A 15,324-nucleotide genomic window follows, 5' to 3' on the forward strand; every position below is an offset into this window, starting at 1 on the left:
TAGAATAAACATGTTTAGAGAAATTGTTTTTGTATATTTTTGTTTTATGTTTTTTTTTTATTAATCGTCACTTTCAAAAGTACCTGGTATTTACATTATTATTTGTGATGTATACGGTTCTCAATCACCTGGTTTTTTAAATACAATTAAGAAAATGTTTTACTATAAAATTTGTCTGATTTAATAAATATCACTAGCGTAGAGTGCAAAGTTGCTAAGTCCCAATTTAAAAATTGTACAGGAGAGGAAAAAACTTCGTATAGCCATTTTCTTCAAGTATTTCGCAAAACTTTGAATACAACATTTTGCCTGTTTAAAGCAAAGCAAAACTCCATACGAATCGGAGGGATTCGATATTTATTAAAAGATTTCGAAATTTTTTGGCCTTATCGAGTTTTCGGAGCTTTTTTTGGCCTTAGCAAATTTTCCTTTCATTGAATATAAACGAGAAAACATAAAACAAAGACCTTTACCCTTTTCGATACGATGCAATTTTACTTTATCTAGCCTCCTATATCAAAATATAATTTTTCATTTAAAGTGAAGTTAGCAACTTTTCACTCTAAGCGAGCGATATATGAGTTTTACAATCAGTTGATCGTAAATTTTAAATAGTTTTATTTAATGGTAAGTTTAAATGCTCTCAGATATTGAATTTTTACTCATATTTGTAAAATTTATGACTCTATTTGAATCCCGGGATAAATCCCGGGATCCCGGGATTACCTAAAAAATATCCCGAAATCCCGGGATCCCAATTTTCCTGATATTTTGGCATGCCTAGTGCAAACCCTCGACTTTTGTGAAGCAATTGGATCGTGTATACTGTGCATTATGCCGACTTTGGCACCTTCTCGCGGTTTTCGCTGGCAATTAAGTTGCCAAAAAGCACAGGGCGATTCATATTAGGCATACACGTAGATAAAAAATTTCGGAGAAAAATTTAACATGGTATCGGGTTTCGATTACGGTTGCCAGACGTACTGATTTTATCAGTACAGTACTNGCCTAGTGAAAACCCTCGACTTTTGTGAAGCAATTGGATCGTGTATACTGTGCATTATGCCGACTTTGGCACCTTCTCGCGGTTTTCGCTGGCAATTAAGTTGCCAAAAAGCACAGGGCGATTCATATTAGGCATACACGTAGATAAAAAATTTCGGAGAAAAATTTAACATGGTATCGGGTTTCGATTACGGTTGCCAGACGTACTGATTTTATCAGTACAGTACTGATTTTTCAACTCTTGTACTGATTTTATTCATTTCTTCAATCAGTACGCTAATGTCCTGATTTTTTAAAATTTGTACTGATTTGTACTGAATTTTCAATTCAAATAAAATACTTCAGGAATTTCCTAAGGTTGTTATATACCGTTGGAACTTCCTTAGACTGTACTGTAAAAAGTAAGAAGAAAATAATTTAATTATAGTTGACATGTTTCAAGTAATGTTTGATATGCTCAAGAAATTAATACAACAAAAATATCAATCGTTTTATGGGCATATCGCCGGGTCGTTACATACTAGAGGTATACGCTGCCGAGCCACGCCGCTGCCGCCGAGTTACGAAAATATCGGCGCGACGGCGGCGGCGCTCGGCGCCTAAGGAATTTTATACAAAATTTTCGTGATGTATGTACACTGAAATACATATGTACATCGTTTGAAAGAACTAAATACTACTCGTATAAAAACACAATTTTACGAAATGAAAATTAAATTTTTAAATGAGTTTTTTTTGCATAATTTTGGCTACTGGACAAGAATTTGATCTCCTTTATTTTTCCAAAAAGAGCGTAGCTCAGAAGAAACATAGATAACATCGAAAGCGTTTATTACAGTTAATTAAAAATCGAATACTGGTAATCTAACGATTTTTTCCGCAATAGACAATTCTTTTCAATACTACAACAATACCTAACTTAGTTATTTATCGAAGTATTGATTTTTATGGGAAAAGCGGCGCAGGCGAAAATTTTTAATAAAACATCGCGCGATTTTTTATTAACAATTTTCATTATTTATCGATGTATTGATTGTTATGAAAAAATCGCCGCAGGCAAAAATTTGTAATAAAAAATTGCGCGATTTTTTATTAAAAATTTTCATTATTTATCGAAGTATTGATTTTTATGGGAAAAGCGGCGCAGGCGAAAATTTTTAATAAAACATCGCGCGATTTTTTATTAACAATTTTCATTATTTATCGATGTATTGATTGTTATGAAAAAATCGCCGCAGGCAAAAATTTGTAATAAAAAATTGCGCGATTTTTTATTAAAAATTTTCATTATTTATCGAAGTATTGATTTTTACGGAAAAAGCACCTCAGGCGATGTACGTTTTCTACATTTGTGTACTTTTAACTATAATAACACCAGTAAATATTATTTCCCGCCGAAAAAAATTATACCGTTATGATCAGGAGTAAGACCCCTATCGATCCTAATATTATTATTTTTAATAAGAGCAATGTACGTATTGTACACTTATACCCCTAATTATACGCACTTATTTGTGGTTTATTTTTTTTAACGTATGGTAGCATACATTTTGTGTTACTGTCAGCCATTGTTATTTCTGCTTGTTTGTGAAATGTGCAAACGTTTGTGAAGACATTTATAAACGCGTTTTACTTAATTAATTAATTAATAATTGTATATTAAGGTATTACAAACGCATGCGAACCTTCTAAGGATAATATATTTGTGTAAATAAAAGTGATAGGTGAGGAGTTATAACAAAATGTTGTGATAGCAGGCGGGATATTTTAACAACAAATAACTTAAGTACTATTAGCAACAATATTGTGAAAGTGATGAATATAGTTAAAGGAGACCTCCATTAGTATCCCCACCGAGTTTCATAAAAAAATTCACTATACTTTGCACGGAATAGCAATTGGTTCCGTAATGGAAATCTCAGCCCAGCCCTGAAAGGTTTCGACTCACGAAAAGTGCCCTGCTGATTACCGTAGCTCTTTGGCCGAGAACATATCGTCGATGTTTATACAAAACCGCCAATCGACCAATTGCAAAACCGCCTATCTTATGGCACTCAAATTTTGCAGGAGAGCGAAAAAGCGGTTTTTCTTTGAAGGCATTACCTTGTTAGGCGATATTTTCTCTAGCTACTATTTTACAAATCTGTTGTTTTAATAACGATTTTAAAATTTGTATGCATAAATCTCGATGCCTGGAGTTCAGGGTTACCAAATGGCATTTTTGCAAAACGGCGGATTAGGTGGTTTTGCAACTGGTCGATGGACGGTTTTGAAAAAACATCAACGACTTGTACATATTTACATAGAACTTTATTCATATAGTTGCCGGAGTACACGGGAATTTTGATGGCAAATGCAAAGCTGATGAACTGACAAGGAAAGGTAGGGCCGCCCACAACTTCCAGGATAGGGCTCGGTAGATATAGCAATAGCTACTTTCAAGCAGTTGTGTTAGAGATCACACCATTCTAGAACCAAGGAACGCTGGACCAACTTTTCGCCTTGCGAAACTTTAAGAATTATTCGTTATTTGTATAAATGGAAACGCTAACGCTATGTGACATGTAGGACCGAATCAAAAAAGTTACCAAATTGAAAAATAAATTTCCAAATTACCAAATTTTATATATAAAAAAAAAATAACCATTTTTGGTTAAAAATTACCAAAGCGGCAACGCTGTTCATAAACGCTACATCAAAATAGGTTTGTTCTACAAGCTACTGTGAGCGTATATCAAAGCAACTCTAAAACTTACTTGTGGAACGCGTATATGTAACTCGTTATATGTTATTTGTGAAAAAAAAGACACGAGATTTTTTTTTATTTTGAAAAAAAAAACATTTTTTTGGAGGTCACGCTAGTCGGGTTTTTTATAAAAAACGCTGATGTTTTAAATTTTTTTTTATTTTCGTAACATGGTAAAGTGCAGCTAAGAATGTTGTTCTTACATGTAATTACTCAGGTATTATTGGGGATATGCCGCGCGTACGTGAAAAAGAAAAGTTCTCACAATTATATTTCGAAGCAGCCTTAACTGATGGACGTTTTCTTGAGGTATTCGAGAAGAATAAAATATCGTGTGTTTCGCGAGTTTGAGTTTGCAATGATTGCCAGCTCATATATTATGGCAATGTCGAAATTTTATCGCAGAAGAGTTTCCATACAAAAGTACTCAGCTGTGTCGCCAGGTGGCAAATTTTGCAACAAATGCGAAATTTGCAACAACTTTCACATTTGCAACGACGTTTCATGAATCCCATTAATATACTTTTGAAATTCAAAACTTAAACTCTCACACACATTCTCATTTTCAATATCAAGCAACAAAAGTTCTGAGCAATTTGATTTTTTATTTTCAATTTTATGTGATTTTAAAATGCCAGAAATAAAATCATTGCCGACGAATTTAGAGAAGATTTTTATAAAATCCGATGCAAAGAAATGTGCCGCACTGCGTTTCTTTCATATTTTTTTATATTCCCTGTCAGCATTTTATTTATTTTCTTGATTGTCATCTGGCTATCATTTCTGAAATTTCAAAAAAATGCTTGCTTGGCGTCCAACATTATCATATTGGCTAAAAAGTTGGAACATATAAACCTTGCCTTATTCTAATTTGTGAACTTGTCAAAAAAAAAAAGTTGAGCGTCCTTTAACGTACGAGAGCCAAGGATGACTTCGACTTCTGGTCTACGAAAGGTGACGAAGTGTCCTTATATTTATCCAGCCCAGTATCCTCCCTGAAGTCGACCCATTAGAAGAATGGGAGGAGCTGGAAACTGGGTTTCCTTTGTTGTATAAACAAGCACGATCAGATTTACATATAGTTGCCACATCTGTTCCTTGCGAACTAGGGTTTTAGAAAGCAGGAGCAACAAGAACCACGTCAACAAATCGGTTGACTGGCAAACATTTGGAAATTCTTCTAATCTAAGGGTCTGATTATGCATACTTCGCATAACTTCGCACAACCATTTGTACCAGAGCACTAAAAGTGTAACTTAAGAAAATGTGAAGCTAAATCTAAACTCAACAGATCGCCAAGTTTTTAAAAGTTCTGCTAACTTCTGGGTAATGGAATACATACAAAATACATACGAAATTACAGTTTGAAGTTTATGCGAAGTTGTGCGAAGTTATGCGAAGTATGCATAATCAGACCATAACTTGTAATATTTTCCAATGTATATGTATCTGTGCAAATACCAATTATAATTAAACAAATAGTTCTGCTGGAGTTTTATTTATTTTCAGTTCCTACGTTCCTAAAACTGTTGATCAGAATAACAAATGCAAGTGTGAAGTAGCTAGGAACCCTAGCCTATGATATACGGTAGATTTTTGGTTTTTTTTTGTTGATGTTGATTGTTGAGTCAGATATTTTCTTCAATACAAAGTGTGTTCTACGACTTGTTTACATGGTAAGAAATGAACGAAAACTTTAACTAAACAAATTTTCAAAAATCGACTTTATGCCCCAGCTACTTCAAACTTGCACTTATTATACTAAAATTGAATGGCCAACAAGATACATTGTTTTTATTGATTATATTTAATATTTAATATTCAAAAACTAGCGGAAAAATTTTGTTCATTAAAAATTCGTATCTCTGCGAGCGCTAACTGAAAAATTTAGATAGGGGGCTGAAATTTTGTCGCAACTATTTTATTACCGGGAACGAAATTTTCTTATGGGCCGAAAGAAAAAAGGTAGTTTTATTTGACGCAGTCTAATAAATACATTACATTTTTTTCATTTGGGACCGAAAGAAAAGAATAGTCGCTTTAATTGACCCAGCTTAATATTTTATTTTTATTTTATTTCTTTTTTACAGCTTATTAAGCCTAGTTTATACACAATTCTTAAAATATACTCGTTATAGCCTAACCTAAAATATACAGTATAAGCTACTAATATGAGCAACCAATTTTAGTGATGAAAAATGTGGCCAAATTCCGAATCGTATCAATACATGCTATGGTATAAAGGCCGTGTATGCATATGAAGTGCGAAGCAAGCATCCAAACGGCGATGCACTGAATCGATCTAGTGATGCGTTTCGGGATGAGCTTCGGTTACTTTACGGATGCGTTTGGGAACGGTATAACCATGTTGGCGTGGGGAAACTGTATACTTTGTACGTATGTGCATTGCGATAGGTAGACCGGAAGATTGCCCATGTATCACTAAATTGGAAGGCTCCTACAATAATTAAACAATTTTTTTTTAATTCATTCATATTGCTGGATTTAACCTCATTTGGCAATTCATTATAACATTTTAATACTTTGTAATACAAGTTACATTTATCTGCTTCGGTTTTGTAAGCAGGTAGATTAAAGTCATTTCTATTACGAGTATTTATGGAATGTACGTTATTGACATACTTAATGTTGCTTTTCAAGTAGTCGGGTAAGTTGCCATCTATAATATTCTTGATAAATTTCATTGTATAATAAAACAGCTGTTGAATAATGCTCATCCAGTTTAGAGTAGATAGCATATTTCTGATAGGGGTGTCATAACGTTTAGTAAGAATGAATCTGATAGCTCGGTTTTGTTGTTTCTGCAATTTATAAATCTGACTATCTCTCATTATGAAAAATATGGTGGGACAGTAAACGAAATGAGGTTCAATTATGGATCTATATACCATGGCCTTGTACCTTTTACTTAAGTATTCGCACGTTCGTTGCGTAAAGTATAATTTTTTGGCTATCTTTCCCACCGTGTAATCAATGTGTTCATTAAAGTTCAATTTGTCATCGATTTTTATTCCTAGGTATTTGAATGTATTAACTCTTTCAATTGGTTCATTGTTTATATTTAGGTTCTGCACCTTGGTGCTCTCAAAATTACGTCTTTATATAACCATAAATTTAGTTTATCATTATCATTTTATCATTAATATAAATATTGAACAAAATAGGAGCTAATACAGATCCTTGTGGCAGCCCGATTGATACTCTTTTTCTATCAGGCAGTGATGATCCGATTGCTGTTCTTTGATTCCGATTCTTAATAAACTTTTCAAAACATTTTAGTTCAATACCGGTAATACCTACATTGCACAGATTTTGGTCGATCGTCTCAAAAGCACGTTTCAAATCTAAGAAGACAGCTATTATATGTTTATTCCTGCTCAAGTCTTCTTTACAGTTAGCAATAACCAAGTTCAGAGCACTTTCGCAGGAATACCTTTTACGAAAACCAGATTGCTGTGGAATAATAATTTTATTATCTTCTAAGTACGGTACAAGTTGGTTTTTCACCACTCTTTCTAGTATTTTTTCGTCACATGGTAATGTATTTATGGGTCTAATCTCATCAGCTCTGATAGTATTTTTTATTTTCTCTATTGGTACAACGATCGACGTTTTCCATAAGTTTCGAAAATCTCCTTTCTCTAAGCTTTCATTCACAATTTGAGCATAAAAGTATCCAGTATAAGTTATTGAGTCTTTAATGACTCCTTCAGATATGAGCTTTTTTCCACCAAATTTGTTTTAGAATTTGCTTACTATATTCAGAATGTCGATTGTAGATAATTTTTGGAATTTAAAAGTAGAGGCGATAATTCCCGTGATTACGAAGTCCCGAATTCCAGCACTAATATTTATGCTGATTTCCATGGCACTATCAATAAAATAGTTGTTTCGTGAGTGCGCTATTTCACCCTCATGTGTGAGAAGTTGGTCGTTTATTAATATTCTTTTAAAGGCATATATATACATACATATTTTTTTTTTGTGTATGTAAAATTTTGCTCAATAATTCAATAATTTTACTTGAAGTTATCGTGTTTTGAGCTAATGTGTGTACGTGCCTTCTTATCATTAAGAAAAAATTAGAATTAGAAAGAAAGAAATTCAGTGTTTGTTGAAAATCTTCGGTTTGCTTCGGTGCCGACCAAACACTGAAAAATTGGTCGAAGTTCGGTTGGGCTTTACAAAAAATATTTATTTACGCTTAACCGAAGTTTTCTGTACATGAAACCATGATTTCGAATAATTTCAATAACATTACATATGTACATTTGATATGTATTTTTCAGGTCACGGAGGCGTCAATCAGCTGGGTGGCGTTTTTGTCAATGGACGACCGCTTCCCGATGTGGTACGGCAACGTATCGTTGAATTAGCACACAACGGCGTTCGTCCTTGTGACATATCACGACAATTGCGCGTTAGTCATGGCTGTGTATCGAAAATCCTTTCAAGGTAAGCGTATATTTATATACATAATAATAATAATAATAATAGATTGGCGCTTACACATATGTTAGTGTTTGGCCGAGCTTCTCCTCCGATTTGTGACGTGCGCCTTGATGTTGTCGCACAAAGCGGGGGGACCTACAGTTTTACGCCGACTCCGAACGGCGATTGTATTTTTATGAGAAGCTGTTTTTCAAGGCAGAAATACACTCGGAGGTTTGCCATTGCCTGCCGAGGGACGACCGCTGTTAAGAAAAAACCTTTTTCTATATTTTTTGCGATGTTGCTTTGACCAGGGCTTGAACCCAGACGTTGCGGAGTGGAATACATACATACATATTTGTATTATATTCAGTTAGACGAAATGTCCAAAAATATGTTAACACTAATGTGATCGGGTAGGTACTCTGCCCTTTCGTAAGTGGTTGGCATAGATACAAATGTACGTACTTACGGTGGCGGATACAGCCGGAGGTCCAACCAACCCCACGTGAATTCGATCGTCGATGAAAGAAACATGACTTAGTATCTGTCATTTTATTTACCAGACAAAATACATACATTGGGATCATATAAATAGCTGTGCCCATAAAAGTACATACATTTCGTCGTTCAAAGTACAAAACCGCGTATCAACAAAATGCAAAACCGCGTATCAAGATAATGCAAAACCTCGTATGTGAGATTGCATATATTATTTTCTAGAGAGTAAAAACACTCTTATTTCAAAATGATTCTTTTTTTTATAAATAAATCGCATTTCTGGCTAGTATATTTTGAGACAAATGGATAAGGATTGAGCCAAGAGCTTATGTGAGCAAAACCAATTTTTGGCAGCCAATGTCAGTTACGCGGTTTCGCAGAATGACGATACGCGGTTTTGTACTTTAAACGATGATATGTAGATACATTTGTTAATAGAGCCCTTACCGCCAAAACACGTAAGCGATTTTTTTGTAATTTCCATTTGGATGTAGCGGTACTTCTAGAGCTCTTGATACATTTCTACAGCAAAAGGAAAATGTTGAATAAAAATGTAGCCTACGTTTTTTAACAATATAAATAAATAAAGTTTTTTTATTGGGAGCTCGGAGCGAAATAAAATACTGGAGCGAAGCGATGAAAAAATCCCTATGCTTCGAAGCCCTGGAACTAATATATAGAAGACATGTGGCCATGGGCGTAACCAAAACGAAATTTAGGGGCGGGGGGAGGGCCATACAAAAAAAAAATTCAAAACCAATAAATTACTTACTAAAAATTTTTTATTATAGCTTAAAATTATTGCAACCAATAGAGGTAAATATGTTGTACAAAAACACATAAACAGAAGATCGACCCTATTAAGCTGGCATTTCAGGGTACTATTTTATATATATATAAGGAAAATTTGAAAGTTAGGGGGGCTTAAGTACCCCCTGACCCTACCTGGCTACGCCCATGGTCTGCGGTACTTGCCGTCGCCAACGCGTAAAGGCCCGTAAATCTTCCGCAAATCTTTCTCTCGAATAATCCAAGAGCCACCTCATCGGGTGCGTCTGCCATTCAAAAGGGTAGAAAAGTGTTCCCTCCATTAATTGAGTATGTTCTGGACATCGATAACTTGATCGCCATGGTTGTTCCTACAGGAGTCTTGAAACCTTCCGTAAGTCACTCAACTCTCTGCTAAATTTTTCGGGTGTTTTTTCTGTCGGCCAGCATTTCATGCATTTTTCTCAGACTCCTCATCGTACCAGTAATGAGCGGGAAATGTGGTTTCACTGCTCACGAAAGTCGGTTTGTTGAAGAATGCTCTCTCACAGCAGGTGTGAGGGTCGAGCGGCGAATCCATTGGCCGTCTGTTTTGATTGCAGCTTTTCGACGTTGAACTTTCCTTGCAATCTTGTGGGCCTTTTTTTTGCTGCACCGAGGTGGGATCGTATATTGGCTGCGAGTAGTGCCTGGAAGCATGCCTTCCGTCTATCACAACATGCTCGTTTTGGTTTCCCGATGTGGAGACACCCATGTAGCTTTATGAATCTTTTTATACTAGAACCCAGTAATACATACTGCCAAGTTTCGGGCCCCGGCGAAGTCGATCAGACTCAGCCCGCCGTTTCTATGTGGAGGCTGAATTAATATAGTAGTGCGAGTAGTGCCTGGAAGCATGCCTTCCGTCTATCAGAACATGCTCGTTTTGGTTTCCCGATGTGGACACACCCATGTAGCTTGATGAATCTTTTTAAACTAGAACCCAGTAATACATACTACAAAGTTTCGGGCCCCGGCGAAGTCGATCAGCCTCAGCCCACCGTTTCTATGTGGAGGCTGAATTTTCCGACACTGGTGCCAAAGATCCCTTCGTTGCCCACCTTGGCATTTAAATCGCCAAGCACGATTTTTATACGTGTCGGGGGCAGCGCTAATATATACGCACTAAGCTAAGAGATCCTTGGGTGCCTTGTCTTTCTCTTCCATCCGGGCATTGACACATATGAACGAGATGTTGAAGAATCTCGCTTTGATGCGGATTGTGTCTAGACTTTCGCCCACTAGAGTGAACGCCGGTCTCTCTCCCATCACAAATCCAACACCGAATTGCGCTCCTTTACGTGGCAACTGTAGTAGACATCGCAAGGCTCCAAGCTTACCTTCCTCGCCCCGTCCATCGCATTTCATGGATGGCGGTGACGTCAGCCTTTATTTTCTCTAGGATATCAACTAGCCGGGCAGAAGCACCATCCCGATTAAGGGTTTGGATATTCCAGTTGCATACCCTAAAATCATAGTCCTTCCTATGTTTGCCGTGATCGTCATCAAAGGAAGGGGTATCATCCGAGGCATGTGGTTTTTTTCATACAGGGTTTTAACGTGGCGGGACCCAAACCCAGCGCACGCGGGGTGATACGCGATGGAATTATCGAGCAAGCATTTCGTGGTACTATTTTTGAATATCTAGACAAAAGTTTGAAAGTTGGGGGAGGGGGCCCCCCTGTCCCTACCTAAAAAGTGTAGCTTTTGTAGTTTAATTGTAATTTTTACTATTTCCGTCAATGCATTAAATCTCTTTTCCCGCAACCAAACAAAACCTTTTTTTTTTGTCTACTGCAGTGTGTTTATTGTTCAATTCATTATACAGCTTCAGTTAGTGTAGGCTTAATTTAACGTAACTTATCATTGAGATCTCTTCAGCTAGCCTATAAAGTCAAAGCCAAAAAAAATAAAGTCTAATGGGTTCGACTTAAGGGAAGATACTGGGCAGGATAAATATAAGGACACTTCGTCACCTTTCGTAGAAATTTTTTTCTTTGGTCGACGGCGAGCTGTTTGTGGTCTTGCCAGAAGTCGAAGTCATCCTTGCCTCTGTACTTAAAGGACGCGCAATTTTTTGTGATAAGTTCACAAATTGGAATAAGGCAAGGTTTATATATTCCAACTGTTTACCCAATATTGTAATGATGGACGCCAAGCAAGATTTTTTTTGAAATTCCAGAAATAACAGCCAGATGACAATCAAGAGAATATAAAAAAAAATATGAAATTATCATGATAAAAACCATGATACAATAATTTTCAGAAGGTAGTTTCACTTCAAAATTTTTGACATAAACCGTGTCTGTGACAAACACGCAATGTGGCCACTGCTACGATATAGAACTTGGGGATTATCGCTTGTTATTTTAGATATTTTTTAACAGAACATGTAAAGATTTATATGTTTCATAACTGATCACTTAATTTTTAATATAAATATACGTATTTTATACATACATTTTTGCCACTGCTAATCACATGAATAAAAATCATAAAAATGAAAATATAACAGCAATATTTCTTGTTTATAATGGATTAGATCCATCGCACACCACGGACTTTATCGGCCGCCAATTTAGATGTGCTCGCTAGACCTTCCATTGCACCACAACTTAATGGTCAGAGCGATTAAGCTGGTGTAATGTGCGCACCTCCATACATCTTCATGTACATATTTCAAGCGAGCCCTATCATTTAAATAGGCGGACGATAAAGTCTGTGGTGTGCGGTGGCTCTTATAGCTGTGTCCTTACATCTATTCCGTGTGTTGCAATATCCACGAAAGCAGCAGTTAATTTTTTATGAAGAAAATTATTACAAAATATTCGAAAATTTCTCTACTATATGTTTGGCTTTTCTTAGTTTTATTTTTCCAACGTCAAAAGCTGGATTTTTTTTTTGAAAAAGTTGGTACAACAAAAAATACGAAACACGTTTTCTGTCAGATAGCCAACATGGCCGATAAGAAGAAGAAGTGAAACTACCTTCTAAAAATTATTGTATCATGATAAAAACCATGATTCAATAATACAAGGTTCTGTAATTTGTGACAGCTAAAATTTGACACTCCTTTATCCAGATTTGTATTTTGGAAATAGGAGAAAGGGGAAGAATGTGATCGCCGTTTGCGAAAACGGTCATAGAAAGGTACTACAAAAAGTACGCAAAGTATACAATTAGAAGTAAAATGTGTATTATTTATTCTATGCAAATTTGCAATATATTTGGTGTTTTAATGGAAATACTAAACAATACATAAATATGTGCATTTTTGATTTAAGTTATTCATCATTTCCTGGAACCGACCGTTCAGCTATGCAAAAAGGAAAACTGCAGATCAATAGAACTTTTTATGCTCATTTCAACCATGCCAAAATTATTTGGCGCAAGTAAAAAAATCAAGACGTTCTAGAAGGTTAAAGTTCAGTTTTTAAATTTTTTAAATATTAATATCTTACGAACTGTAAGTATAACTGATAAAAAAGCTAATGACGCCACCATAAAGATAATTAATTTGTCTTTCAGCTGGTGTACATAGCTGCTTGTTTTTTAAACCAAAACCACTAAGAGGTCTATTCTGCACGTTACCAAAGATTTTGTAACCGGAAAATTGTATTACCAAAAAATGTTACTAGTTCTTGTCACCGCGATTCTAGGTACATTGGTAATGCAGTTAAAATATTCAGCAATTCAGCTATGAAGAATTGTGCAAATCCCGGCATTGAATATTTCACGGGGCAATAATTTGTTACCAGCTTATGAGATGGTAACAAAATTTACCGGTTACAAGAGTATACAGAATGTGAAAAGGGTTTAAAAATTGACAGGAACTTTATTTACCGGTTACAAACTTCTTATTACCAGCGCATAATAGACAATTCAGTGAAAATAAAAAATACAAATAAACAAAGCAAATAAACCTCTTATATCTTCATTATTTTTTGCCTGCGCTAAATTTGGTATCGTTGTAATCAGCGTAAAAAGTTCTATCTATCGGCATTTTTGGTTATTTTATAGCTAAACGGTCACTATTCTAAACTTGTTCTAGAAAATTACATTTAGTATGACGAATTTTTGGTTTTACTACTAATATCACTAGAAACTGTAGAGTAAGCAACATTCTGCACAAGTAAAGGAGCCGATTTTATGTGTGGGAGCGAGAAGACTGTTTTATTACAAAACCTTTCTATTATTGAATCATGAATAAAAACGTTACGAGCAGGGTTGCCACTGACAAAAAAAAGATACTTACCATCCACTTGAAAAAAAATCTACCAAACCTGGAAAATATCTACCAGTAACGTATATATGCAAGAATTTATTTAATCGACCTTTAGTTGTAGATGTTTTTTCTGGTTTCTTTTGAGGTCAAGTTTTTATTTTTGTTTTACAAGTGTCCGATATTTCGGCTCTCAATGTAAGCCATCTTCAGAGACTCTAAATACAAAAACACTTAGAATACAACAAATTTCAACAAAAAGGCAAATCGACTTACATTAAAAGAAAAACTTAAAAACAAAACTAACATAAAGCACAAAAGGCCAAAGAAAATATAAATTATTTTTGCGTAGATGATTTCATCCTATGCTGTCAAGTGGCTGGACTTCGACTGATTTTGGTGTGTATTCTTTTTTTTTTTATCGATCAGGTGTCTGTAAGCATGAGCGACGTTCTCTGTGTCCGTTTTGTAATGTATTCTTAATTCTGTCGGTGTGTTAGTTATGTGTAGCATTTCCCAGTAGAAATTTTATGCACACGACATTGCTGTTGGTGGCATAAGCTTGCTGCTGTGTATACATGCCAGTATAACTGAACGTTCATTTCCATTTAACACGCGTGGTTTTTCAGAGCGTATGCGTACGTTAACTATACACTTGTACTACTGCTGTATGCATATGGCTGTATTAATGTTTCAAACATACAAAAATGCATTAATAGAACAGAATTAAAGCATTCTTACAAGATATGTATCCCTATATGTAAATGCTACTTCTCTGATATATTTTAATATACGGGGACATAAAAAAAAGTAGCACTTACATATGCAAACGCATATCTTGTAAAAGCCCGTTTGTGCTGAAAATAGTATCGCACAACACGTCCGTTCACTGACATTTTTGTACAAGACTGAAAATATTACAAAAATTCCACTTCAAATTTATCAAGAAATATACTTAAAACAACGACAACGTACATTCGCTAGAATTTGAATTTATTCGTGGAAATTCATCACTACGCATGAATTGTTCACACTAATCCACTCATAAAGCAAGCATTCTTCGTGAATGCATACAACCGATTTCTACTGGGTTCTATAGTCAGTCTCTTGATGTAATTGCTCTCATTTTTATGCGACAAATAAGAATATTATCGATTTTTGGAAAGAGTCAAACCCCGCCAACTGTGTCAATGAATTTTCATTAATTTTCTGGAAAGTGAAGACAATTGTGGGAATTTGTAGATAATTATAGAACAAAAATACACTTTGGACGGTTTTTCGAAATCGCACTTCTTTTTTTTTGCATTATAAGAATATTGCAATTTTTGAGAGAAAAATTCGTAACTCGCGACCCATTTGATGAAATTTGATGAAATATTTTTTGATAGTTGCTGAAGCTTTTCCCTTTACAATAGAAAGATTTGCAGAATAAAATTTGCAAAACAATTAATTCTTTGATAACAATAATTTAAACAATTGCAATTATTTATATATTCTAGGCCCGCGATTGCAGTGAAATTTTGGCACAATCTACTCTAAACTCTTGTTTTTAAGTTCCAAAAAGAAAAAGTTGGTATTTCCAATTTTGACA

At 35.1% G+C, this 15,324-nt stretch overlaps 1 protein-coding gene and 1 long non-coding RNA gene across 2 annotated transcripts in view; one reads left to right on the forward strand and one right to left on the reverse strand.

The window, feature by feature from the left end:
* The window catches only part of sv (paired box protein shaven), a 432,076-nt gene that overhangs the window by 177,685 nt on the left and 239,067 nt on the right, over positions 1-15,324 (forward strand). The window contains exon 4 of the mRNA XM_017626900.1: positions 8,062-8,227. Coding sequence (XP_017482389.1) covers positions 8,062-8,227 — 166 coding nt within the window. The remainder of the gene's footprint in view (positions 1-8,061; positions 8,228-15,324) is intronic.
* The window catches only part of LOC108371372 (uncharacterized), a 90,001-nt gene continuing 86,135 nt past the window's right edge, over positions 11,459-15,324 (reverse strand). Inside the window, exon 3 of the long non-coding RNA XR_001848743.1 lies at positions 11,459-11,506. This is a non-coding gene — a long non-coding RNA (uncharacterized LOC108371372). The remainder of the gene's footprint in view (positions 11,507-15,324) is intronic.

This window comes from Rhagoletis zephyria, unplaced genomic scaffold (assembly GCF_001687245.7).
Source record: "Rhagoletis zephyria isolate East Lansing unplaced genomic scaffold, Rhagoletis_zephyria_1.1 Rzeph_scaffold_00067, whole genome shotgun sequence".
Lineage (NCBI taxonomy): Eukaryota > Metazoa > Arthropoda > Insecta > Diptera > Tephritidae > Rhagoletis > Rhagoletis zephyria.